Source organism: Periophthalmus magnuspinnatus, chromosome 9 (assembly GCF_009829125.3).
Source record: "Periophthalmus magnuspinnatus isolate fPerMag1 chromosome 9, fPerMag1.2.pri, whole genome shotgun sequence".
In the NCBI taxonomy this organism is placed as follows: domain Eukaryota; kingdom Metazoa; phylum Chordata; class Actinopteri; order Gobiiformes; family Gobiidae; genus Periophthalmus; species Periophthalmus magnuspinnatus.
Window position 1 is genome coordinate 31,536,564 of NC_047134.1, and position 27,845 is coordinate 31,564,408.

General features: G+C 36.7%; 3 protein-coding genes across 6 annotated transcripts in view; all 3 read left to right on the plus strand.

Annotated features, from left to right (window-relative positions):
* loxl2b (lysyl oxidase-like 2b) overlaps window positions 1-27,845 on the plus strand; it is a 123,061-nt gene that overhangs the window by 49,978 nt on the left and 45,238 nt on the right. The gene's annotated exons all lie outside the window — the stretch shown is intronic.
* On the plus strand, window positions 7,401-19,463 carry hdr (hematopoietic death receptor). 2 transcript variants are annotated; one of them, XM_055224015.1, is made up of 10 exons: window positions 7,401-7,558; window positions 9,441-9,588; window positions 9,942-10,070; window positions 10,763-10,874; window positions 11,550-11,641; window positions 12,488-12,592; window positions 15,950-15,981; window positions 16,657-16,881; window positions 17,234-17,279; window positions 17,407-19,463. In XM_055224015.1, exons 1-10 carry the CDS (start codon window positions 7,532-7,534, stop codon window positions 17,691-17,693), a joined length of 1,203 nt encoding a protein of 400 aa, XP_055079990.1. In that variant the 5' UTR covers window positions 7,401-7,531; the 3' UTR covers window positions 17,694-19,463. The 2 variants fall into 2 exon arrangements, with proteins under 2 accessions (XP_055079990.1, XP_055079992.1); XM_055224017.1 differs by having other exon boundaries at window positions 16,657-16,707.
* Window positions 20,330-27,038, plus strand: LOC117376414 (lysosomal membrane ascorbate-dependent ferrireductase CYB561A3). Of its 3 annotated transcripts, none has more exons than XM_033972889.2 (7): window positions 20,330-20,636; window positions 20,881-21,012; window positions 22,288-22,498; window positions 23,432-23,640; window positions 24,416-24,570; window positions 25,201-25,366; window positions 26,872-27,038. In XM_033972889.2, the coding sequence occupies exons 2-7, from the start codon at window positions 20,881-20,883 to the stop codon at window positions 26,896-26,898; spliced, it is 900 nt and encodes a 299-aa protein (XP_033828780.1). In that variant the 5' UTR covers window positions 20,330-20,636; the 3' UTR covers window positions 26,899-27,038. The 3 variants fall into 3 exon arrangements, with proteins under 3 accessions (XP_033828780.1, XP_033828782.1, XP_055079993.1); XM_033972891.2 differs by having other exon boundaries at window positions 20,343-20,636; window positions 20,878-21,012; window positions 26,872-27,015; XM_055224018.1 differs by lacking the exon at window positions 20,330-20,636 and having other exon boundaries at window positions 20,853-21,012; window positions 22,294-22,498; window positions 26,872-27,015.

A 27,845-nucleotide genomic window follows, 5' to 3' on the forward strand; every position in this document is an offset into this window, starting at 1 on the left:
CTAAAGTAACAGGAGAATACTAATTAGATGAACAGTTCAATTAAATAAATCCTCATAAATGTGTGTATACTGGCTCATTTCTCAGGTACAGGCGGTAAACAAAGTCCTTTGACGAGTGTTTCCATTATGAGTGTATTGTTTTCTACTTCATTTGAGGAAGTCCAGTCTCCCAGCTGCAGAGAGAGTGGGGTGTGTCTCTTCATCAGGTGATTAAACCTGATGTCATGTCAGTAAAGAAAGAATAATAAAGACGCTAGACGGCCTTTTTCAATGTACTTTGTAAGCTATATAAACACTAGTAATTACGTAAATGCGAGATGTGTTTAAACCTTCACTGTAGAACATTCAAGTCAAAGCACTAACAGCTTCCTATAGCAGGTGCCAAACCCCCCACCAGAAAAGTTACATAATGCACCTTTAAAACATGCGATTCTACGTACTCCTGACCATGAGCCGGTCAAAAACAGTTAGCAGTTTTCCATTCTGAGATAAAAAAGTTCAGACAGAATGACAGATTTTGCTTGCTAGTCTGTATATATGTCTTTAATAAAACCAGTGTCACAAATGTGGTTGCAGTAGTACTTTTCTCATGACACAGTGGCTTAGTGTGATCATCTTACTGGAGGGTTTTTGGTTCGATCCATATCTACTGAGTGCATACTGCCATTGTTTAACATTATGGATGACTTGAATTGATGATTAGCCATGTTTTACTGGTGTTTCTCATCCAGTAAAGCTTAATCACAGTTGTATTTTGGTATGTTTGAGCAATCATGAGTCAATCAATGTCACTTTATTTGTCTCCGAGGGGCAATTTAAGCACATTGGACAGCCAAACACAATGATAGCTAAAAAGCTCAAACTAAAGTGACAATTCAGCTCAACAGGTAGAGTCATTAGATCCAGCGTCAGGGCAATTTGAGCTGAGTAACAGCCCTCAGAAAAAAGTGTCTATCGTCTGTGTTCTGTGTTGTGAAGTTCAGGCATCACATCTTCAGGGGCGCCAGGTAAACTCTGGAGACACAACTGGAAAGCCTCTCTCCACTCGTTGATGAGACAGGACACTCCAAGTGTTTCCTCTGGAACATCTTCTGCCATATTTGGTGTAGAGAGCCTGGTGCATTGGTATAAAAACTGTAGGATTTCAATTATGCTAGCTATCCTCATATCCTCATCCTCTGACACAAAGGTCAATCCTGCTTCTGACATAAATATCGTCAAAGACAAAGGAGGTTTGATCCCAGCTCCAACAGATGAATAATAATCATAATAATACTTGTAATGATACTTGTCGCCCCACTGGTGTTGTGTCTTTGGGCAAGACACACCCTCATTGCCTAGTATAAACGCAGCATGTGTGTGTTAGTGCGCCTCACTCTGTGTCTTTGCACACTGTTTTATGAATATGTGTGCTGCCCTGTAGGTAGAAATGCAATATATAAATGTGACTATTTGACCATGAATTTTACTTAGTGTGACTATTAAAAAACAAACATTCATACATGTAGGTTTGAATAATATCATGTAGCCATTTTTCACCAATAAAAACACAAATGAAAATCTATTGCAGTATTGAACATATAAAGTCATTAAACCTCTTTTTATTATTTAGCTGTTTCATTTCAATGCATGTATTGCAGTTTACAGTGAACAAAATGCAAATGAATGATGCATGAATGTTATGTTACTATACAAATCAAATGTTCATTTCTATTGCTCAGATCGTGTTACACAATAGCACAGATTGTTTGCAAAGGGCATTGTCATGTTAGCGGTGAACAGGAAATATGTGATTAAGGTGTTGTATTCTGCACAGAAGCCCCAGTGCACAGTTCATTCACGAGTTCATTCAAGAATCTATGAGCTAGCTAGCAGGTAAGTGTTTAAGGCTACATTCATACTTCCTGGTTTGGCCCTGGTTTCAGCGCCAATGTGCTTAGTCGTAAAATAGACTTGGTTTGGTCCTGTAATCCTAGTCCACCCCACAGTTGTAGTCCCAATTAGAAACCCAGTCAAAGGTGGGTAGTACTTAGTTAAATTTACCCTAAATTTACCCCCTTAGGCCTACATTTTCTTGAGTCACTTTTTAAAGAAATTGTACTTCTTGGCGTAGTTTTCAGACTTTTTATTCCTTCAGTAATATTTTGTCTGAGGTGACCATACTCCTAATAGGTTTTGGTTACTCCTTCCCCAGTGAGTAACTGAATACAAGTTTTATGTTGACAATATTACAAGTGCTGTAGTTTTTTTTTTTTTTTTTTAACATGTAAAACAACCAGTTTGCAGTGGTCAAAACTTATTCCTCGCTTACCTTATGCATTCTGAACATCCTAACTATTCACCCAGAGCTCATAAGCACTTTTCACAACTCTCTGAGACCAGAGGGGAGTTTTTCCATGATGGTAAAGCTAAGAGCACACAGTTCCAGATTATTGGTTAATGTTACAATAACATGCCTAGAATCAGACAGTATTATTATTCAAGAGCCCCATATCTGCAGTGGGACAAATTTTGGTCAAATACATGAGGAAAAGTCAGACATATGACCAAAATAATTTAAACATTTGTGTGGACTAAACTATTAAGAAAATACATTTTTAATCATTAGAAAAAAACAAAAACTGTAAAAACAAAAATAACAAGGAAACAGAAATTTGCATTATTAGGACATTTCTGGTTATTTTTTGGTTGTATGATAAGATTTAAGACATAAAAGGGTGAAAATAATTTGTACGACTCATTACAGATGCAAACTAAGCACTGAAGTGTTTCATTCTGCTGCTTATTTATTGCCGCTCATGCTTTTTTTTTTACCAATATTGCAGATTTACAACAGTTTCGTACTTTAAATCTGGTCTCGGGTTGTGTCAGTGGCATAAACTAGTTTCAATATTATGTAATGACTAAAGCCACAAAATGTCACTTTGACTGGGTGTTTAGAATTGACGTGTGCACTCCCAAGCTGTTCGATTGATACACTTCACACACACACACGTTCATTCATAAAATACTCACCAAATATAGGCTACATGCATAATGGCTGGAACACTACCGTTTATCGTCTTCAAAATTTGTTATCGTGACAGTTGCAGCTGCGGAAATGTTCATAGCTTTTCATGATATGTATTTTTTATGGTAAAATTTTAGTTTTCAAAAATACCAAACACATTTTCTATAGGTTAAATCTACTAACACTTAAGCCAAATAGTTTAATGAAAAAGGATTTACTACCCGTGTGCTGAACGTAAATTATTTGTGAGCTCATCAATTACTTGTTGTATTGCCACAGTGCAGAGCCGTCACTGAAGACTTTCCCTGTTAGTGAATGGGAGTGTCACTTACTAAATACTTAACAATAGATGACGTATTATAGTCATGTTTTTACAGTTCATAGATCTAATTACTCTTACCACAACTATTTAAACTGCCTTTCAAAATTAATACCAAGATAACCAAAGACTGTTGACTTGAGTTGGACTTGTGAGTTTCTGAGGGTGGGTCTCGACCTGAGGTTCAGACAGAGGACTCATACTTAGACTTGTGGACTCGGACTTGGCTAAATGCAACCATTGGTCTAATCTAACAAACAACATTCCCAGTTATATGGTCTGAAATGAATTGGTCTTGTTTATAATGACTAGGCTCGGACATGATTTGACACGGATGTGAAAAGGGATTGACTCGGACTTGACTTAGACATTACTTTGACTTGCCTCCGACCTGACTTGGACTTGAATTTGGACCCGACTTGGACTTGTGCTTATCAGAATAGAATGGTCTGTCTTGCCGGGCCCCTCCTTGTCCTCCTTATCACCGGCTGCAGCTTCAGTAAACACACAACTCAAATTCTTCTCTCTGTGTCAAACATAGCAATGCAATAACTGTGATATGAGGGGCAACATGTGGCCTTGAACTTAATATTCATGCAACTTACACATTCAGGGTCTGTATAAGAAGTTTGTTTAGATCTTGAATTAGTCCTGGTTTAGTCTGGATTTCAGAGGTGGGTACTCAAAGTAAAGTACTTTTCTAGCAGCATACCTTTACTCTTACTTGAGTAACATTTTTACTGAAGTAACAATACTCTTACTTGAATAAAAGTTGTGGTTACTCTTGCTGTTGTCAGAAAGTCTACAAGTGCCAATAATGTATGTAACAATATTGTTAATGTATGTTAACAATATAACAATATGTTAACAATGTATGTTAACAATAATATAATATGAGTTTTTTTTTCTTTCTTTGTGTCTATTCCTTGAAAATACCAGATTTTGCACATTATATAATGTTTCATTCTTCAAATTACATGAACTCAAATTATAAATCAGATGTTATGTTCTGACAGTTACTCTTTAAGTTACTTTTACTTGAGTAGTAATTTTCCCAATACTTGTTTACTCTTACTTGAGAAAATTCTTGGACCACTGCTTTGTACTTCTACTTGAGTAATATGATTTTTATTATGTTACGCTTACTTACTCACAATATATATAGCAAAAATATTACTAGCTCAAAAGAGCTGTATGTAAGATTCAGATTTTTAATTTCATAGCTTACTTATGTGTGTCCCCTAATATGATGTAAACATGTTCAAATCAAATATAACTGTTACTGATAACAATTCCAATGCATACATGATCAATGCTGAAATCCAGTTGGTTTAAACCTAAAGGGACTCTCTCTGATCTGAATGGTCACTACCAGGTTAAGGCAGTGGCAACATAAGTACTGATGTGATTATAGATCCCAAATATATTGCAGTAACACTAAGAATCTATATTTAAGAAAATATTTTATTAAAATAACCCGCAACTTAGTCTCTTTTTTGTGTTTATTTTGTCAAAGTTTGACCTGTTAATTGACACTTGTACATTTTAGTTTTAATGTAATGAAACTGTGCAAAAAATATATGAAAGCAAAAAATATATGAAAGTATCACAACTAAGCTACTGTTAAGTCCTGGTTTAGTTCTGGTTGAGGAATTGCTCCTAAAAATGGTTCCTACCCACCTTACCTAGCAACATGTTTCAGGTACTTCCTGTTGTTTGCTCAGTCCTTCTTCCTGTGTGCTCTGCCAAAATGGGACATGTCATGACATCTCACCACAGCATTCTGCCATTCTCTCCTTTTAAAAAAATATATATTTTTTTTTTCATTATTTGTCGCTAGTTTAATCAGCCTTTTGAAACATAGGTGGCCTGCCTTTCTCTCCTTTTAAAAAATATATTTCTTTTTTTCTTTCATTATTTGTCATTAGTTTAATCAGCCTTTTGAAACATGTGTGGCCTTGATAGCAAAAGTACCAGTATCTGCTCTATTGGTAATAATGTCTCAATAATGGTGGACTATGTAACTTTTTTTGGGGCCACCTATCACTTGCTTGTCTGCGTGAAGTTGTCATTACTTTGCATAGAATGTTCCACAATATGGCATTAAACTGCTTTGCTTAATGACAGGCATTTTAATGCCTCAAAAAAAAAGAATTCTAACTGTGAGCAGTGTGACCTCTCCACGGGTCTGACCTGTAACTCAGCAAGATGGCATCAGTTGCTTGTCTTCATGGAGCAAGATAATTAACGTTATACTGTAGGACAGGGGTGGGCAAACTTTTTGACACGTGGGCCACAATGGGCTCTAAAATTGTACAGAGGGGCCGAGCCAGGATATATGTATGTATATATTACATTAGAGATTTGGCCTGTAACATGTAACAAAGCATGGATAACTTACTTTGGTATTTTGATCAGAATTCAGAGAAAAAATATTTTGTTGTCCACTCCATATTAAACACTCAGCGCTCACTATCCACGTTTCTTTTATTTGATAAGCTATATTTTGCAGAAGGGCTGATAAGAGAATAAGAGAGTAATACAAGGTTGATGTAGCTGCAGTGAGTCACATTCGGCGGGCCAGATTAATAAGCCCAGTGGGCCGTATGAGAGTGAGAGTGTGTGGTGCTGAGGAGTCTTCACTCTCTTGAAAGTTCAGAGTCACAGCACGTCTCTTTATGTTTCCTCAAGTGTCCTCACATTTCGCAAGTTTTGACTAAAATTAGAGCGTCTCCTTCTGCTTGTATGTGTCTCTGTGTGTACCTCTGTGTGGTGTCTGCTCCCCCTCCTCCTCCCTTTCTCTGATCCAGCTCATCCCTTTTCTCCTCTCTTCCTCTCCTGTGGTGCTTCTTCTTTTAATCTCACCATTTATGAGTGAAACCAACTAATTTAGGTCACAGACAATGTAACGTGCATGTTTTTAGGTTTAATATATTGTACAAATTTTAAATGTGTATTTCTCGAGAATTATTGGTCTAACTAAGACTGTGATCCTGACACCCTGCTCTTTATGTCTGAAGTTCACCTGTTCACCATGTTGTCAATAAGCTGGTAGAAGATCAAATCAAAAATTGAGATCGATCAATATGGAGGAAAAAAAATAGATTCTTTTTCCCCATATTGGCAACATCGCGTAGTCATTTTGGCACAAATGAAAAAAAAAATCTGCAGTAATTGTTCACTGGAGATGTCAAAAGCATGCTTGTATATTTTGTAATACAGTATAGGCCTAATTTTTCATTGTTTTCTTCCGAGCTGTCAAGACTATGCTGTAACTTCCTGTTGGGTGCATATCACAGCACTACAGACAAACGGTTCACCAGATTAACATGACAGTGCAGTGTAGTCATGTTCAACTGTCAGTGCTTGTTTACAGTGTAGTAACCTGTGTCCTAAAGTGACCGTTATGAGATCTTTTATTAGAGCATTTATTAGAGCATCCCTTGGATTTGGATTAGCCACTTGATTACCCTATTTGAGTCCTTAAATAACTCTTTTACTGTTTGGGAATACAGTACTAACAATGCTAAGGCAAAATAGAACAAGTCTTTGTCATATTACTTTGCAAAACTAATCTGATTACTGACAACTGATTACTCCTTCTAAACGTAATGCAATATTTACTCTGGATACTTATTTCAAAAGTGATCACTGTTTACGACTTGATTTGGAGAAAAAAAACCCATACAACTCAAGAACAATCTTAAAACCTTACCTTGTCTGCACATACCCCTGAAATTGCGTCACAGATGTGCACCCACTTCTAGAAATGTCACTTTCATGTAGCATTTCTTTCTTGGACTGTGGATCATCTGCTATCCATTTCCATAAACACAATTGTGACACTTGCTAAGTTACATGTCAGATCAGTGGAGAGGCTTGCACACTCACAGTAAGAATTTTTTTTATTTTTTTTTTTATCGTTTTTAGGTAATCTACAAACATAATACTGTACCAGAAGACGTCTTGTCCTGTGTCACGTGATTCGCCCTCCTTCCTCGCGGTGGGGATAGTAGTGGTAGGCGGCGCACGTGCCCTGACACGCCTAAACGTCACTCCACGTCGTGCGTCAGACAGAAGCCGGCTACCTACCGCGCAACAACCTGCCTCGAACCAAAGACTCCACGACTTACACATTAGAGCAACTTCGGCGGAATTAATATTATGCATTCTTGAAAACTGGACACTCTGAAGTTGGAAGGATGGCGCGCTGGCAAAGTACATTTTTGGTAAGTAACTTTTAATCATTGTCTTTTGATTTGTGAACAAAGTTAACGTGATTTCTTTTCGAGTTGGCTGCGTTCTCGTTTTGCCTTTTTTTTTTTTTTTATCACCGAAGCCACGCATAATCTTATAATAAAGAACTCAAAAACTCGATATAAATTCAGAGCTGTCAGTAAGTATCACTTTTTATCTCCTTCTACTTGGTAAAATATTTAAAAAGTAATTCTGAATAAACAGCAAACAATAAATAATCAATATAAATTAGCTTTTTTTTTTTTTTTTTAGCTAATGTACGCGTTAGTTTCTCGCAAATTTCCAATAATGTCGCACTTCTTTGCTAAACTTACCTCTGCGTCGCTTCTTTTTTAAGCCCCAGGTGCGAAATTCCGCTAAAAAGTGGCAACTCAACCCAACTCAAAACTATTTAAACTAAATGAGTGTCTTATTTGCTTAATTTAAGCCCAAACGGCCCGTTAACTCCTGAGAAAACTCTGGCCCAGGCGTTAAACGGGGAAGCTTTGAAACTCACGTTGTTTATTGGCACTAGTTGATCCTGCGGAATGATTTTATTTGTAGAGCAGTTTTCTTGCAGACAACTTTAGGTGCTTTACTTTGAGTTAAATATCAAACATTTGCCAAATATAAAAACATATTAATTTACACATTTTATCAAATAAGTACAAAAGATAGTCAGGTGAGAACTTTCAAGTCAAGAAATATCTAAATCTATGCATAACTTATTATTAACTTACATGGCATGATTTATTTATAAGCAGTATTAAAAAGAGGTGTCTTTTAATTCAGATAAAAATAATACTAATAAATAAACTTTATTTCACAGGTTTTCTGGAAGAGTCCATTGGCACTTTTTACTGATATCAAACAAATCAAAAAGTGTTTAACTTTAATGTTTTGATATCCTAATATTTAGAATAATACTGCCAACTTTTACCAGTGTACTGAATTGTGAACTAGTAATGGTATATTGGTAAAAGTAGGCTACGGTACTTAATAGTGAAAGTGTTGCATACTTGAGTGATTATTTTTTTTACAGTTTGTGTTAACTCTTATCAAGAATCCACGCCTAAAGCTTTATTTTGTGAAAAATAATACAAAACTAAAAGGGTTAGGGTTACCCAACACTAACTCCTGACACTTCATGTCTTATTTTCAGGATGAAAAAAAAACAAGATTTAAGTCATAAACTTAAAGGTCACTGGAAAATGACATCATTGTGTCTCAAACAATAATTGATCTTTTATTGATTTATTGGCTCAGTTAGCTCATGAAGTCCTATGTATTACAGGTGACATCATCGGTGTTTTGAGAAAGACTCTGATAAAGGTGGTATTATGTCTCCCTCCCTTTGTAGAGTCAAGTGTAGGTCAAACTGATATGAAGAGTGTAGACTAGGAAGGCGGTAACATTTGATAAACCAGGTGTAAACTAGGACTAAATTAGTTTAAACCCAGATTAAATTTAACTAAGGATAGAACAAAAGCAGCACTAAAGTACGTCAAACTAGGCCATTCGTGCGATCACTAATCCTAACACTAAACGGGTCTAAAATATGGCTTGATTGAAAAAACTAAAGGAACTGAACCAGCAATAAACCAGGACCAAATTGAGCATAGACCCTGGATTAGAATATTAGTTATCGAGGAAAGTCTGATTAAAGCAAGCCAATCAGACCCAAGACTGAAGCGGGATGGTGTATCTTGAAAACATAAACATTTAAATGGTCACATTTATAATGGGCCAGGGAATCTGACTGGTCTACCAGTAATGTTTATGTCAGAAGGTGGGATTTAAACTGCCGACCTTTTCATCATTGGACGAGCACTCCAAAATTGTCCAAATGTAATGATATTTTCTTCTCATTCACAGGTATGTGTGATGTGGTGCTGTTACCAGACCGTGGCCTACCCTGGACCTGGCCTGGACCCTAGACTGAACCGCTCTCGACGGACTGTTCATTGCAACGCAGATCTGGAGTATCATCATGGTGACCTCTGCTGCAAGAACTGTCCACCCGGTGTGTTCACGAGAGTTACTGGAGTGACTGGTGTTGACTAGTCATTTACTTAATTTTAATAAAGACTTTTCACAAACGTTATTTCTCAATAAGAATTGTGTTGCTAGAAGCTGATCTCTAACCATTTATTAAAGGCGCTGTTCGTGATTACTACTGCCTTTAAAAACGTGAAAAAACTAACTAGTTCATTCATCACATCTTAATTATTAACTGTGATAAGTTTATAAGCACTTTTTGCCCTCAAGAGCAACTTATACTTTATTATCTGTACTGGGGCAAAACACATTTTGAAAGTCAGGTGCAGTACCTTTAATGCGGCCTGAATGTTAATGTGTTTGTGATATTGTCCTCAGGTACTCATCTGAAGTCTCCGTGCTCCACACCCGGGGGCCACAGTCAGTGCGAGGAGTGTGACGTTGGAACATTCACTGCGCTGGGGAATGGGCTGAAGAAGTGTCTGACCTGCACTTCCTGCCGTGAAGGTACCTCTGCTCCAAGTACTCTGAAAATTACAATTTAAAGATTCTCTGTCAGTGGTCCACTCAAAAAAAATTTAAAAAATTCGGAACCTGCATAACGCCGAGTGTACACTGAAGTGTGGTGTGGCTCGGGACTAGTGTGGTGTGGCTCGGGACTTAGAAAGTCATTAAACTCTATATGCAGCAGAAAGAAACTATGAACACCGCAGCAACCTGGTGCGGTTTCATTACTGCTATGTGCTATTGCGTGAACCCACGTAAAATCTCGTCGCTTTTGTCAAAAACGCAGTAGTTGTAGTTTGAGCAGGGTACTTGGAAATTGCCTGTACAAAGTATGTGCCGAACAGTTAATGTAAACCCAGTGTAAAAAGTACGCACCATTAGCTGCAGTCTTGCAGGTGGTTGTTCATCTTTCCTCTTTGTTAAAATGTCCACTGGATGACCCAAGGCAGGTCAAACTTTTCAGCCGCTCATGTCTGCACTGTGTGTAAAAATCCTGGTATTCATTCATGTCAATAGAATAGTCAAGTAGTCCACTAAGCAGATCCGTCGGGTCTATGAAATGACAGAACTCCGTGGACACAGTGTCATCTGGTTCATACACAGTAGTCAATGCTCCACATAGTACAAGCGAGTATCGTCAATGAAAGTATAAGACACGTGTGTAAGTGGGATTTTTTTTTGTCTTTTGTCAGATCAGGAGGCTGTGCATCAGTGTATCCCCACTCACAACACGGAGTGCCAGTGTAAACAAGGCGGATTCTGTGATCCGGACCAGGCCTGTGAGATCTGCAAGCGATGTGCACGGTCAGGGGATACTCAGTTATTTATTTATTTATTTTTTATTATTATTATTTTATTTTTTTATGAGCTTTGTCCAGAAATTCCACATACAGTCATCACTTATTATAGATTATACAGTTAAGGTGTTTTTATCCTAAAATGCCTTCAAAATTATGCATTTTTACTGTGAGCAGTAAGTAGAGACAAGCAAATAGCACCAGAAAAGTAAATGTACTTGGTAAAGTCACCCAAAGAGTAAGTGCTTTTAATGCTCCATTAGGAATACATTTTCATCCAGAAATGTTGATTATATAAAACTGGACACATATTAGAGTAAAATAATATGTACGATTTCTGAATCAAAGTTCAGAAAGGTGTTGACAGTTTTGAGTTATTTTAGTTGGAATACAACTTTACAAATCTCTGGCATGTATTGACTTAACCTTTACCATAACTTATTGTTGTGCTGCTCTAAAGGCCTTACAATAACCTTATGAGGAAAGCTATGCTCGCATTTATCCACATATGGAAATCTGTCATCACATTACCTCATATTTTACCACTAATTGTCACAAACCTGAAATACAGGCTTACAGTTGTGCGATTCAACAGGCTTCACTGGTTCAGGGAGTCCCATCACGAGGTGTTGTTTTGTTGTGTAGCCCAATGTAAGTTGTTTTGTATCTCTCTCCCAAGCAGATGTGGGACAGACGAGATTGTTGTGAGAAACTGTACTCCCACCAGTAACACGGAGTGCAAGAAGAAACCACCGCACTCCGGACAAGCATCAGGTACGAGTTTGGTAGCATATAAACAATGTAGCTTTAAGCCATGTTATAATATTACCTTACCAAAAACATACGTGGAGTTGTGTTTTGTTTCATTCACACATATTTGAAGTAAAATGCACTGTAGCACTTCCTACATTACCACAAACAGAAAGTTTTCTGTTTGAGCAAAGAACTCGAATGTGTGAATAAAACAAAACACAACTCCACATGTTTTTGATGAGGAAACAATATTCTAACGGAGATCAGAAAATGGCATTTAACTCACACATTCACACACCTGCACAGATGCCAAAGTAGGTAAAGTTACTTGCTCATGGACACAACAGCAGTATACATTGGTAGGGTTGGGTTAGTGGGGAAGTATTTTACCAACAAATCATTACAAAAAGGGAAAGCTGTGAGCTACAGGAGTGGAGCAGAGAAAGGCAGGACTGTGGGGGGCACTAACATTTAGACAAGTTCTAAGAAATAATTTATGATTTATTTGTGTTTTCTTTAGTTTTTTTTTTTTTTCTTTTAATTTTAGATTTCATTTGGTAAAGTTTGCTTTAGATCAGGCCCTTTTTATATCCAAAGGTTTGGATTGTAATTGTTTGAAATAAAGGCCTCAAAATGTATTGGCCTCCAAGAACCTTAATCCGCTCTGTTTATCAGAACCACAAGTGTAAGACCACATAGACCATGGATCATACCTGTATGAAACATGACTGGACAACACTTTTATACATGGCTTTTACAAGACTTTTATTTAGACAGCGGAGTCATTATTTAGTATTGAGTCTATTCCTTAGTATTGAGTGTGAAATTTTAGTATCGTGATAACACTTTTTTTTCTCTTTTAAACAGACCAGAAAGCTGTGTACATACCCATTGTATTGGTCATTCTTCTTGTAGTATTGGTTGTCGTTCTGTTGCTCGTCTATGTGCATCGAAGAAGGCAGAAAACAGCAGGTAATTTTTATTTATTTTTTTAAACTGTTTATTCTTAAACTTGAAAGCAGCCTTTAGAATAGAGTTGCTGCGGGTTTAGATACATTCAATAACCATGGCACACAATGGAGTTTTTTATTTTATTTTTTGCTTTAAGAAACTAATAGACCAGTAATATCAAAACAATTACATACATTTTCATGCAGAGAAGAAAATTGGTTATAATGACATGGAGGTGTAGTCATCCTACGTCACTATAACGTTTTGGGTTTGATTCCTGGCCCTGCCCATGTGTGGAGTGTTGCTTGTTCTTCCATGTCTTTGTATCCTCAGTCTGACTAATGCACCACTTTACTCACTAAAACAAACCTTAAATATAACCAGTGAAAATTTATCCTCAAGTAATAGTCCAGTTTCATGGCAAAAGGTGAAATCAGTGACAAGTACTGCTGCCAAAATTGTACTTAAGTAAAAAGTATGCGTGAAAAATATTATTCTGAATACTAGTTATTTTTTAATGCTATTTTAGATCACATTTTTATACAAAATCAATTAATTTAGTCAATATGCATATTCTCTGAGCTTCAAGTATGGCTTTAAAAATCTACTCCAAGTTAAATTATTAAATTGGCAAAAAAATATGATTAAATAATTAAAAAATAGGTTAAAATTACCTAAAAAATCTACTTAATTAACATGTTTGTAAATAGTTACTTTCCACCCCTGAATATAACCTTATTAACTTTTTAACAAATTCACAAATAACTGGTGTATTGGTGTTGTTAGAAGTGCCTCAGTAATTTCATAATTGTTACTGTCTACACACTGTCACAATAACTAATGTTAAAGTGGGATATATTGCTGAAATAAATAGACGATAAATGATAATATTGAAACTCATTTGTGCCACTGACCCAAAAATCCAAAAATAGATTTATACCTCAAAAAAAAAAAAAAAACAGCAGAATGAAACACTTTAGTTCTTAGTTTGCATCTGTAATGTGTCATATAAGTTATTAATTCAAACTTTAAATTAAATCTCATCAAATAGCCAAAAATAACCAAAAATGTTCCAGTAGTGCACAGAAAAAGTACACATAATAAATATTGACTCCAAAGATATATTGTTCCAGCTTTCATATATTGAAAGATGAATCGATATAGTAATTATTGTGACAGGCCTAACTGTATCCTTTATACTTTTTATTGTTTTGTTTTTTTTGTTTGTTTTTTTCCTGACCAATATGGAATATAAATGCATCAAAGAACTTTCCAAGCACACTGATAAATAGATTTATAGGGTCCAGAGGTCTGAAGTGCAGTGATAACTGTATTTGTCATGTCTTTGGAGTGCACTGGAGTCATACCCTGCGGATTTTAAGACTTGTTCGTTTGGTCAAGTAAAGGGGCCTTTTAATTGACACTAATGTTGCACTCTTAAGAAATTAAAATTAAAACTTTTCCGTAGATACTGAAATTGAGTAAATATAATTGAAATTTAGTTTTAATTATTTAACAGTTCACTTTAAAGGGCCTATATTAAGTTATTTTCTGATCTATGTTATAATGTTCTTTCTTCATTAAAAACATACCTATAGTTATGTTTTGTTTCATTCACACATGTTTAACCCACAAACGCTGCATATTTAAGCTTTCTTTTGGAGTTCTTCTATCAAACAGAAAACACTATTCCACCTTGTGATGTCATATCATTATACAGGAAATGCTATAGTGCTCCATACACCTTCGCTAGAATAATTTTGATCATTTTAGCCCTAGAATTACCCATCTCTACTCGACTAAAGGTAAAAGCTGTTAACTTGAAAATTACCACTACATGACATCGCAAGGACGAACAGAGCACTTTGAGCTTTGGAGATGTAGACAGACTAATAATAAAGAATTATTCAAACATGTGTGATTGAAACAAAACACAAGTGTGTTTTTGATGAGGTAAAAAGAGACCTAGATCACATGGCCTAGATCACAACAGTCAATTTTGTATAATACAGGATCTGTAAAGATGACTACCTAATGTTTTCCAGCGTGTATTAAACATGACAATGAAAAACAAAATTAACAGGATTGTTGAATACATCTTGGAAAAAAATGTCTTAGAAGTAGTAATTATAGTATTTGAACATATGAGGAATTAGTACTAGTAGGCTATTACTCATGTAATCAGGAAGTGTGCAATAGCTAGTTTTTGTTACGATGATGGCAAAACTCTGGAGAGAAGTGCTGATAAACTCGTCACAGTGAATAATTAGAATGCTCAGAATTAACATATGAATATATACCAGTACTGAAGTATATGGGAGCTTGTTCTGCCCCGCCTGTAGACCTATGTATATGTATGTGTATGTGTGTGTGTATATATACGTGTATATATGTATATAAAAAAGCAATAAAAAAACAATTGATTGATTCATGCCTAAGGTACTGTCGGTCACACCTTACGTATTCGTCATGGATTAGGCTTGTTTATTTTTCTTGACTAGTTTCCGCTATAAAAATTATTTTAGCTGTAAATGAATCATGGTTCACTTTGAAGACTACAGTACCGTGTGTGGGATAATTACTACTGGTAATCATGTTGTAGCTTGTTGCTGCAGAGGTGGGAAAGGCGGTGCCAACCATTATGTTTGAGTTGAGATTATCAAAAGAATTTTTCCAAGTCACTCTAGTCTTCATACTATGGGTAATCAAGGTCCTGCAAATATAATTTCAGTAGTAAGTAAGTAAGTAAAAGTACTGTGCAGTAATACATTTTTAGGTATCTGTACTGTGTAAGTAGTTATTTAAGTAAAGAACTAGTTCATTTTAAACAGTTTCGAGTGGTCCAAACTTACGGTATTCCTCACTTTACTTCGTTTCTGAAAGTTGTGAAATGTGGGATGAAGTAGAGTTTTGCTGTCAGGGGGAAGCTAACAATAATTGGCATGTAAATAGTGCACCTCCTAACAATTAAACGCTTTATGTTTAGATGGTACACAGTACTTATTTTGACCTCAATAGCTGCTTATGCAATATATCTACAGGGGGAAGGCAAATGTTGCTCAAATACATGGTAAAAAGTGGGTACAAGGTCTTGTAAATTACTACATTTAAGAGCAGGTATCTGTACTACATTTTTAAGTTGACATTTATCGCTTTGACAGTTGTGAAATCTGTGCAAAATACTTCTACATTTCACTCTTAAGTACCTGTTATAAAATTTACATTTACTTGATTTGTTGCCCTTGCATCTCTACTTTTACTTCCACCACTGATGACAAATGACATCCAGTTCAATAAGAGAGAAAATGAAAGACTTTTAATGAACCTGAGTTAAGTATATGGGTTGTATTTGAACAAAATGTGTCCTATGTGTTTCAGACTCTGGAAGGACCCAAGCTGATCTGACCACGGTGAGAGCTATTCAATATGTTTTGTATTTTATTTGTATTTCATAAGAGAAACTACTATACTTTAAAAGTGAAAATGGATGAGAGCAGAAGCATGACCAGATGACCACCGTTGTAAACTTGTTTACCATAACATTTCATGCATTAACATTTCATGTTAATGCTGTAGTGTTATTACAGTAATAGGTCTACAAAAATAGCAGCAGTGGTAGTTGCAGTAATGATAATGATGTATTTGATTTTTTTTATTTTTTTTTTACATAGATTTCATATTAAATAAAACATTTCATTGCAATTTATCTGATAAGTATTGCTATTAGAATAGCAATATAATACCATTTGAGAGAAGACTCAAATCTGAACTAACGAGAATCTCATGCATTTTATATATGTTTATAGATATAAGAAGATATACAAGATTCAACAAAAATGTTTTTTTTTTTTGCCAAGGACATCTTATCTAAATAGTTGCTGTCTTTTTGATAATTTGATAATTGTGCCAACTCAAATTTAAATTTTTATTTGCTATTATTACTATGACTTTGATTTGACAGCTGGCTGCCCCCAGAAGTAGCAGTAGCAATTTTCGCTCTATCTTTATTGAATAATTTTAATGTGCTCCAAACACAGTTTAAGATTATGATTCATTATTTGTTCATTATTCATTATTTGTTTTAGAGTTGCAATGGCACTGAGACTCTGGCCACATCCTCTCGCTGCTGGAACCTGGTGAGGCCTAGGTCACTCCCTGTGGTGTACATGGAAGAGCAGAGAGGTCTATGCGAAGGCCCTGGCTCTACCACCAACTCCCAGGACAACTTAATTACCACCCGGCCCCTGTATACCTGCCCTGCGCCTGCCCAGTCCAATTGTGCTCCTGCCCTAACGCTTCACTATACCAGGGTGAGGCGCCATTCACCCACGCTTCTGTGCTACAGAACTTTTAATGCTGTGTGTTGTCTGCTTAACACCGGCTTTCTTTGAAGTGCTATAACATGTATTATTCATCGTGTTTGAACTGCTTCTAGACATCTTGGCATTGTTGTTTTATGTTGGCATTTGCTAATTGGCTTTATTAAAACTTTTATAATAACTTCAGCTTAAACAATTATTCCGTGCTCTCCACTCCATTGCTTTATAAGACATCAATCCTGCAATATCTAAACTGTCAGTAGAATTGCTTAAAAACACTCAGGATTCCAAGGTTGAAATTTTTTTTGTACTGTTTATCTGAAGAGTGTGCTTTGCCATCTAGGTTGAAGAAGGTGAAGAATCACAGTTCAACATTGTTCCTGTGAATGGTATGTCTTTACTTTCATTTTGCTAATACAAAATAAATCTACTTCTTATATTTAACAAGCCACAGTGTATGTTTCACTTTCATCCCAATAGAAAATTAAATGATTTTTTTTTTCCTCTCACTTTCAGGGCATGTGTCTCTCAAGAGCTGCTTTGAATTCTTCGAGGAGCTGGACGTTGGCTTACACAACCGTTTCTTCCGTCGTCTTGGCCTTTCGGACAACGTCATCAAAAGCAAAGAGTCTCTCATGTATGTCGACCGCGTGCATGAGCTGCTCCACCTCTGGCTGGAGAAGCGTGGCAGAGAAGCCAGTTTGAAAGACCTCTGGAAAGCACTGCGAGACCTGAACCAGAATCGAACAGCAGAGACCATAGTGGAAAGCGCGGTCAAAGCTGGACACTTTGTCTATGAGTGACAATTGGTATATAGAGATTTTCATGGAGATTTCTTATGCTTTTGAGAATGTACTGTTCTAAAGAAAAAAATGCCATATGAGTTAACTGGCAGGTAGATGACTGTATGCATTTGACTTTAACAGATCATCTACCTAAGATTGTGAGTCTTAAAGAGGCCAAAACCAAGGCTAAAACTGGACTTATTTTGGTCTAAACCAGGTCTTGACTAGGATTGGCTCTGGCTTATCTAGAATGAATGTTACAAAAAACAGGGCTAAGCAGCAAGGAATGTTTTTATTAACTAAAGAAGGATTAACCTATATTAGAACTGAACCAGGACATACAGGAACTGTGCCTGACTTTTGTTTCCCCAATTATTTGATCAAGATTTATCTCGTTTCAGTACAGTATTTTGTAAAAGCAAGTCTTGAGGTCAGAACAAATCCACTGCGTGTTGCCTGTATCTAATTGGAAAGTATTTTATTGTCCAATAATCAGGAATTGTGCATTAGCATGTTAGTTGTTGTCAGCTTTACTGGCACAGCAAAAATCTGGTCTCTGAGGGTAGTAAAAGCGCTAACAAACTCATTGAGGTACATAGTCGGGTATAGCGCCTTTTTAAACCGAGAGCAAACTATGGCTAAACCATTACTTTAGCATAGATCTGAAATTGCATTTCCACTGTAATTTCATCGACGAAACAAGGACGAAACGAGGACGAAACAAGGACGAAACGAGGACGAAACGAGGACAAAACGAGGACGAAACGAGGACGAAACGAGGACGAAACGAGGACGAAACGAGGACGAAACGAGGACGAAACGAGGACGAAACGAGGACGAAACGAGGACGAAACGAGGACGAAACAAGGACGAAACAAGGACGAAACAAGGACGAAACAAGGACGAAACAAGGACTAAACAAGAGCATTGGTACTATGCCAGTTGTCATGGTGTAATATCAGTGAATTAAAATGTAACTATTTTGTACACTTAAAATCTAGACCAATCTAAGCATTATTAGTGAGGAGAATAACTTGGTTCTGTTGCATGTAAAAAGTGAGGCAGATTGAAATTATGAGCTAAATTCAAATGGAGACCTCTGCATCAAAATGTACTGAATGTAATGTCTGTTTACATAGAGCGTACAAACATGCAACAAGCAGATTTTTTTTTTTTTGTGTTTATACGGCTACTTGAAATGAATGTCTTTTTTTCATAATATATATTTATAAAAGTCTATTTATATGATAATATTTTTGTATATTTTGTATATATTTTGTCTTTTTTTGTTGACCAGGAGTAAGAAAATCCGTTTTTTTGAGGGGGGAAGGGGGGCTTGGTCTATTACTGCTGAATGTTCCTGAATGACTTTAACTAATAGGGTTGCATGTGGCGCATTGTAAGAAAGCATTATGACTGGTTCAAACAGTTACATTTAGCCATATTTTGAAATTGGTGAGGGGAAATGATTAGTTTTACCCTGGAATATAATTTCACATTTCTTTAGGCTATGTTTTCTAACCAGGAATTTAAAAAGCCATGACTGAACAAGTGCCACATACAGCCCTTTTAAAATGTCCTACAGGAAGACTGATGTGCCATACTTTTGATTATGTTATGTTTTAGTTACATTCAATAACGATACTTTGCACTGGTGAACATATTTAAATAACTGAAGAATGTGAATTGCTTAAGAATTTTGTTTTTTCTGACCATACGCAGCGCTTAAGATGTGTATGTGAGTTATGAATTACAAACTTTAAAGACGATTAAAAAGGATGTTTATGTAACCTGTGAGTTGTTTTTTTGTGTAAACAATTTCAACCGTAGGTCTATAGTGTAAATATTTTTTTGAAATTTGAAGGACTCTAGCCTGCATTCTTTTATTAAGGTTAATGCTATCATAACTGAACCCAGGTTGCCAGTTTCTTAACCTGCTGATAGAGGACACATACAAGTGTTTCTCAGTATATAGACAGGCCTCATGTGAAAGCTCAGAACCTCCAGAATTCACTCACTGAGCTGCAAAGGCTGCACTAGCACTGATTCATGATTGGCTGGAGGTGATGGGGTTTACATTCAGATCAGAGAGAACATTTCAGCACTGGCTTCTCAAATGACAGACTCATGTGAGGCTCATTCTGCTTTCTGATTGGATAATCATTTTGAGAACCAAAACACCAAATTATGTCAAAAATAAATGGGACATCATGTGCAATGTTTTTGCTATTAAGAATAAATCAGCATTAGAATTATTGTCAGTAAAAGCTATATTTTATTTCAATATGTCTACCTCATATCTGGGGATACAGTCATGTCATGGTTATGGAATTTAAAAGCAATATCCTACATACAGTTTCTTTAATTTGACGTACTACAAATGAGTCGAGTTCTCCATCTAGCGGAGATAGATATTCGTGAAAGTAAAGGATGTGGACTATATTATATCAGCTATTAGTTTATATAGTTTAAGTTAAAACAGTTGGCCTAATTTACTATAGGTTAGTTTATAAAATCTATAAAATACTACAATCATAATAAATAATCAAATGTTGGAGGTCTAAGTCTATAAGCTGCATTCATTTTGCACAAGTTGTTTTCTCACTCTTCAAAACTCCATTTCCCATCAGCCTTTGCAACGTCAATAAGGAAACGAGTAAACCCGCTGCTCCTTCCATGGGACTTCCTGAATGTCCAACGTTTGCTCCTAATCAGCGCTACTTTGGATATTTAACGCTTTTATTACCAGTTTAAACGTATGACTTTATTCGATTTTGAGGCGTAGACGAGACGTTTATTTCAGACGTAACTTGTACCGTGTTTTTTCCCGATATTTACGTAAGGTCATTCGAGGACAAGACAGTAAATGAAGTAATTTGGCTTGCATAAATTTGCTTTTTTTTTTTTTTTTTTTTTTTTTTTTTTTTTTTTAGAAATGTGCGATGCGAGGATAATTTTAGTGTAAGTATCAAAAATGTGCTGGAAAGTTTGCGTAAAATTTGATTACCTTACATAACGTAACATATTTTTAATGTTTTGATGGGTGATCTAAAAAAATAGGTTAATTAATTTTAAAGCAAAAACATAAATTATGAGACTATTCCCAAAATTGCCTCCAGTTACCTTCATTTCGTCATTTTGTTTGAATTTGAGTGTAATGTTTGTGCGATTTGAAGCATGCCATTGATCACAGTGTGAACAGCAGATGCAGCAGGAGTCCCCAGCTCTCAGCTCTCCTCCTCTCAACTTCCAGCTCACTCAGATCAGCTCTGAACCAGGACAACGTGACTCCAGATCAGTCAAAAAAACACCCCGTTTGAGGGAGAGACAGTGGACGGTGAGTAATGAGATAAACATCGTCCATGGGTGTGTGCTTAAACAATTATAAACTATTATTACAAAACTACTCTTGTTCAGGCAGCTAAACATGTCTCCTGCTTCAGGGCACAGCAAGTGCATGGTATTAGGATGGCTAAAGTATGCTATAATAATAATGCTTTAAGTCCAAACACACCAGCAGCCACAGCGTTTACATGTATAAGCTCGCAAAATCACAGTCGCGCGTCACTGCAAGGATGATCACATCAGCAGCTCAAGGAGGACGTCAGCGTGTGGCACTGACTCTGTGGTTCTGACTCTGTGGTGATGTTATGTGCAGTGTGTCCTAGGCCTAATAAGCCTCTCAAAGCAACACTAGTTATTGTTCATTTACTCCACTCCCAGTGGTGGTTAACTACTTCTGTAGCCATAGCTGCCCTTGGCACAGTTTGGCTTTCGTCGGTCTGCCCATCGGCCCCTCTGACCACCAATCACTCACTCATATTGCACACACCACTAAGCCTAAATAAAGGTTTAAACCTTTATTTAGGCTTAGTCATATATTTTTGACTTTTCAAATAATAACTGTTATGTAAATTATGACATGTTTTGCCCCCTGTCTGGTGATAAATTTCACCAAAAGTGTTGAAAAATGAAAAACTAGGCAAGACTATTAGTAAAAAGTAGTTTTGTGTAGTGAAAAGCGCAGTGGGCAGTGCATTGAAGAAACTAAACAGCCACTTCATAAGAGAATTTACCAACACCTTCATGAGAGCTCCTCTGGACCTCAGTCCTCTGTACATCTCTATCTCAAAGCTACTAACCACTCCTTTGAAGATGGTGAGATACAGATCTTAGCCAGAGAAAATAAATGGTTTGAGAGGGGAGGTAAAGAAGCTATTTTTGTTAGGAAAGACAACCCTTCCTTAAACAGGAATGGGGGCCTAAGACATAATCTCTCACAGATCTATGATTCCATCATCAGAACCAAAGCAAACAAAAGAAACAAAAGTGACCAATAGGAGGGCCATTAAAGGCTGAAACTGGAGACAATATCTGTTTACAGTTGCAGGGTAGTTAGCCCCTCCCTTCAGATTGTTATAATGCGGTGTCCACCAGTGACCTGACCAGAAATGAAGAAGCAACTTGGATGAGCAGCAAACCATTTTGACTCCTACAACAATTTTTCCAGTTGACAGATTTAAACTGCATCATTTGCTACAGTAGAAAGTGTAGTCTAACCTTTCATATGCACTTTAACTATTCTTTGGCTTACGGCAGTTGTATTTTCCAGTCCCAGCCTCAAGGTGCCTCCAGAATGCGGCCCGTGTTGAGCCTGTCCCTCTGCCTGCTCTTGTGCTTCGCTCTGGGCTTGGCCTGTGTGCTGTTGGCCTGCCTCTGGAGCTCCAGGTTCAGAGGAGGATTCCAATGGGATGGATCAGGGCTAGAGTTTAACTGGCACCCTGTACTCATGACCTCAGGGTTGGTGGTTATGTACGGCTATGGTGAGTAGACTTGTCACTTTACCAGTATTTATTTTTGTTCTAATCTAAACTTGCTTATGGTTAGTCAAATGATTTTTGTAGTTTAGTTTTAGTGTATGGAGTCAAATCTAACACAGTGTTTAACTAAATCTATCTATTCATCCAAACAACTAAAAGTGTATTTTAGTTTCTATTTTCTCAAAAGTGGGATCTGACTTCTTCTGCTTTTGAGTGGCCAAGTAGTCATGAACATATGTGGTGGATGTGGGAAGTCCTAGCTCATGTAGGACAACACGTACGTTTTGACTGTCTCTGTATTATTCCGCCTTGATTATTGTATTTAATAAAAAAAAAAAAAATCAAAACTTCATTAAAACTATGAACTAAGTGCAGTCCTAATTAGATAATATTTTTATTTAATTTGGTATTGATAACTGCATAACACATTTTCTGTTTAAAATTATTGATTAGTCCCACTTCGATAAATGAAGCCATTTATCAAAGTGGGAATAATCAATAAATCAATCCCTACTACACTGTGTGCATTGTGTTTCTACAGTTTATAGTCCATTTTTTACCATTTCAGTAAATCAGGTTAATTTGCAGCTTTGTAGTCTCTTGCATTGTGATTTGAATGTCTTTGTTATTCTGTAAAGCACTTTAAATTACTTTGCGTACAAATTGACTTAAACTGTCAAAAACAAGAGTTGCAAACTGTGGTTAAACTCATATATTCACTTTCAGAACTTATTTAGACAGGCTGTGGGAGAAGATTAGGCATTTAGTCAAATCAACTCTCAATTCAAGGACACAGGTTCCACATTGTACTCCAAAATAATACAACATAGAGTTCTCACAGTCTACTTTATAAAGTTCAAACAATGATCCTCAGATTTTATTACACGTTGTCTTTTCAGTACTAACATTGTCTTGCTAACTTGCTCCCTTGTTTAGCGTCTGTGGTGTACCGTGTCCCTCTGACCTGGGGACGGTCTAAGCTGCCCTGGAAGCTGCTTCACTCTGGACTGATGCTCCTGGCTCTGCTCCTGTCTGTGGTGGGGCTATGTGCCGTCTTTGACGTCCACAACAAGAACAACATTCCCAACCTCTACTCCCTCCACAGCTGGGTCGGACTCAGCGCCGTGCTCCTCTTTGCTGTACAGGTATGTGACATAACTATTGGCTGCATAGGAATAAAAAATGCAATATAATTTTCAATGGGACAAGATAAGTTTTGAGTATTTTATTTGTCTTGGACTCATTTGTCTGGATCACAAAAATACAGGAAGTAGCAGTGTGTTCCTCAATACGTATAATTTACTCCAAAATGCAGAGACAAATTATGCCTAAGGAAGGCGTTTTTCTGACAGTTTTAACCTTGATTTAACTAAATTAAATGTATTGTAGTTTTTATTAGTCTAAACATAACTATTGTGCAGTTTGAACTAGTGGCCCTGTTAACATCATGATTGCTAGAGTCAGGAAGTAAAATGATAAACTTCATAAAAATGAGAAAACTAGAAATAAAACTAGGTGAGTTTTAAATATAATTATAATAGTAGTGTTGTAGTGAAATGAGTTGTCTAATCGGTCATAACCTGTCACATAAAAAAATGAATGAAATAAAAATATGAAATTAAATAAATGAAATTGGATAAAGTCTTGGGTGGTATTTCGGTAAACTGTACACATGTATTTTGTCATATTTTAATTCTCTCTTTACTATGCATACAAAAATATCTGATCATTATCTGATTTCTGGAGTTATCAGATTATTGAATTGTCATGTCAGCAGTCACATCTGATGTGAGTTTGATGATCAGTTTGATTTTGTGTATGTAAACACACCAAAAATCATAATTATTGGATTATCTGATTATTCTTGTCATGTAAGTATTGTCTTGTTTATTCTATTGTGTGTATACCCATTGTGTCCAGTGGGTGGCAGGCTTTGCTGGCTTCCTCCTGCCCTGCTCTCCTGTCTCCTTCAGAAAGCTGCTCAAACCTCTTCACGTGTGGCTTGGGGGCAGTATCCTGAGCCTCAGCATCGCAGCCTGTGTCTCTGGGATCAATGAAAAACTTATCTTTGTCCTGTGAGTCTTTGATTTTTGCCTTTGATGTTTGTGTTTTATTCGTATAACTTTTCTGATGTCATTATATTTACAAAACTGCATACATAGAAGTAGTAAAATTTCAGACTATTGAGCGCACCTGAATATAGGCTGCACCAGCTAAATTTTAAAAGTAAATATATTTTGTACATATATAAGCCAAGCATTAAGGAATCAGTGGTGTGATGTCCAGTGATTCTATTTACTTGAGGCCAGATCCATTGCCTTTATCTTAAAAACTGCGTCATATGCATTTCTTCATTGATAGTTACCTTATATTCTATGGGTACGGCTTCTGCTACTCATATCCAAGAGTAAAGACATTTTTCCAATCTACACAATAAACAAAAGAAAACATTACAATTTTAATTGTACCAGGTCTAATTTATAATTATAAAAGTGATGATTTGAAATAATTTTTATTTAAATTATGAGCCAAATCACCATTATACCCCATAGGTTCTAGTTGTTTACTTTTGTAGCCAATGGCCTGGGCCTACATAAGACGTACATCACAATTAACAAATTGCAAAGTTGCAACAATATAGCTCCATATAACGTATAACATGGTGATTTAAATATGTTATGTGGTGATTGGATGTCTTTTACCAGGAAAGGAGACAACCACACACAGCCGTACAGTAAACTCCCTCCTGAGGCCTTGTTTGCTAATTCTTTGGGAGTTGTGATCGTAGCGTTTGGTTTGGTGGTGCTGCGGATTCTAAGCAACAAGAAATGGCAAAGACCCGACCCCCAAGCCCAAGATGCTGCTTATACGGTGAGGAAATGGAATAAAAATAAGATAAATGCATGTCAATGTCTATCTAGTAACTACTCGTGAAGTTGCAATAGAATATATATTTTAAAGGAAAGGTGCACTATGGAACTTTTTTGGAGAACGATCCACCATCTGCTTGTCTCCACGTAGATGTTATCACTAGGCAAAGTTCCACAGTATGTTGTTAAATTTGGCTGTCTCCATGGAAACGGGTGACACCATAATGCCAAGTTACAGGCCAGAAGGGAAGACACTCGCAGTAAAAAATAGGGCTATAGCTAACATTCTCGATAGGCTAACGTGCTGCCGATCCATCAGTCGACTAAGGGCATGGCAAAAGCTCTCTCAAAACTATTATGTATCTGACTCAAACTGCACTCGCATGACTACACCTGCAGAGGGAATTCCTGCAAAAAGAACTATTTATGCAGAAAAAAGTACTAGGAAACAATGTATCTATGTAAAGACAGATTAAACGTGTGAGTCATGAGTTTAATCTGCCTTTTTACATATAAATATCCAATCCAATCCAACTTTATTTATAAAGCACTTTAAAAACAACACAGTCGACCAAAGTGCTGTACACAAGTTAAAACACAAAACATGAGATGGAATGACATTAAAAACAGAACATGATAAATGTCAAGTCTTTACACTGAGTTAAAAGCCAAGCTAAAAAAATGAGTTTTAAGAAGAGATTTAAAAACAGGAAGTGAGTCGGCCATTCAAACATTCAGCGGAAGTGCAGTCCAGAGTTTAGGAGCAGCCACTGAAAAAGCCCGATCACCCCTGTGTTTCCTTTTTGGCCTGAGGACCACGAGGAGAACCCGACCTGCAGACCTGACGGAGCGGGAGGGCGAGGCACCAGCAGCTCGGACAGATACAGAGGGGCCGGGCCATGCAGACAATTAAAAACAAATAAAAGAATCTTAAAATCAATACGAAACTGAACAGGTAGCCAATGTAGAGATTTCAGAATGGGAGTTATGTGGTGAAATTTCCGAGAACCAGTTAAAAGATGAGCAGCAGCGTTCTGGACGAGCTGAAGACGGGAAAGCAGGGTTTTATTGAGACCTGAGTATAAGGCGTTGCAATAATCTAGCCGTGTCGAGATAAAAGCATGGATTAAAATTTCAAAATTGTGTCGAGATAAAAATGACTTTACTTTGGCAAGTTGTCTTAGTTGAAAAAAACTGGTCTTAACAACTAATAAATACCAAATCTTCAGCTAACTCACTCCTTCACTTTTTTTCACTTTTATTTTCATTAAAATCTAAATAAAATGATTAGTCCTGTAATCCAAATATTTGTCAACTAAGACACCGCCGATCGATTAATGGACTAAGCAACTAAAAGCCTGTTTTTCAATGTCAGTGGTGGACCCCATTCACCCAAAAAGTTACATAGTGAACCTTTTAAAATTATATAGTTGAAAAGAATAATAATTGAAGCTACTTTTGAAGTTGAATAGAAATGTAAAACCATAAAGTTTTTTTTCTCCACAGCCTTTGAACCAAGAAGAAAATGACTAACTGACCGTCCTGAGATTGTCCATTTAAAACCGCAGCACAACAGTGAATGTTATCGTGCACAGCTGTATAAATCATATGTATATTTGTTTAAGATTATATTTACATATTTTTATTTCAATAAATTACCGTATGTTGATGACATAATGTCCCTGTTTACCACTTTTTCCTTCTTCGGACCATTTTTATTGATCTTGAACACTGCAGACTTAAAAGCTACAGCAAACCACAACCTCAGGAATTCAGGACTAAATCTGGAATAAACCGAGTCTAGCTCAGGGCTAAACCGTCTCTTATAGATACTGATCATCGGCGACCACCACGCAAGAGTTGCACTTAGTCAGAACAGGACTAAAAGAGATCTGAACCAGGACTATTAGGACTAAAACAGATTAAACCCAGGACTAAACCAGGTCTAATCCAGGACTAAATGATGCCAAAACCAAGACTAAAACAGGCCAGGAACACTCCACAATCTCATCATTAAACCAGGACTAAACAAGGTCTAACTCGGGACTAAACCGTGTCTAAACTGCTGACACCTGCTTGTCTCCATGGAGATTAAATTGTTTTTGTGTAGAATGTTCCATAGTCTGATATTAATATTATCTGTCGTGCATTTGTTCATCTACAGTAATTTATTTAACTCTCCAAAATACCTTGTAAAATACACATTCTCTCCTCTTCACAGCCCAAATTGCATTAAGATAGACATTTTTTAATTATTGGCATTGGTTGAGTTTGAAAAGGCAATTTAAGTTAAACTTCGCTTACTCCTGTAGCCTGCAGTCACAGAGCAGCTGGACATATTTTTATTAGCAGGATTTAGCCCTGTCAGCGGAATTCTTCAGGTAGGTTTCCATGCTTAACCTGTGGAATGTGTGTAATGACGTGACCACGCGGCACACGTGACTGACACCTCGGTCTCCTGTAGCGAATCCCGCATCGTA

Excerpts from the sequence above, each read along its gene's own strand:
- hdr (XM_055224015.1), top strand. The coding sequence starts at position 7,532 with ATGGCGCGCTGGCAAAGTACATTTTTG. Across the intron at positions 9,589-9,941 it reads CTGCAAGAACTGTCCACCCG|GTACTCATCTGAAGTCTCCG; the intron begins GTGTGTTCACGA and ends TATTGTCCTCAG. Across the intron at positions 11,642-12,487 it reads GCACTCCGGACAAGCATCAG|ACCAGAAAGCTGTGTACATA; the intron begins GTACGAGTTTGG and ends TCTTTTAAACAG.
- LOC117376414 (XM_033972889.2), top strand. The coding sequence starts at position 20,881 with ATGCAGCAGGAGTCCCCAGCTCTCAGCTCTCCTCCTCTCAACTTCCAG. Across the intron at positions 23,641-24,415 it reads TGCTCCTCTTTGCTGTACAG|TGGGTGGCAGGCTTTGCTGG; the intron begins GTATGTGACATA and ends CATTGTGTCCAG. Across the intron at positions 24,571-25,200 it reads GAAAAACTTATCTTTGTCCT|GAAAGGAGACAACCACACAC; the intron begins GTGAGTCTTTGA and ends GTCTTTTACCAG.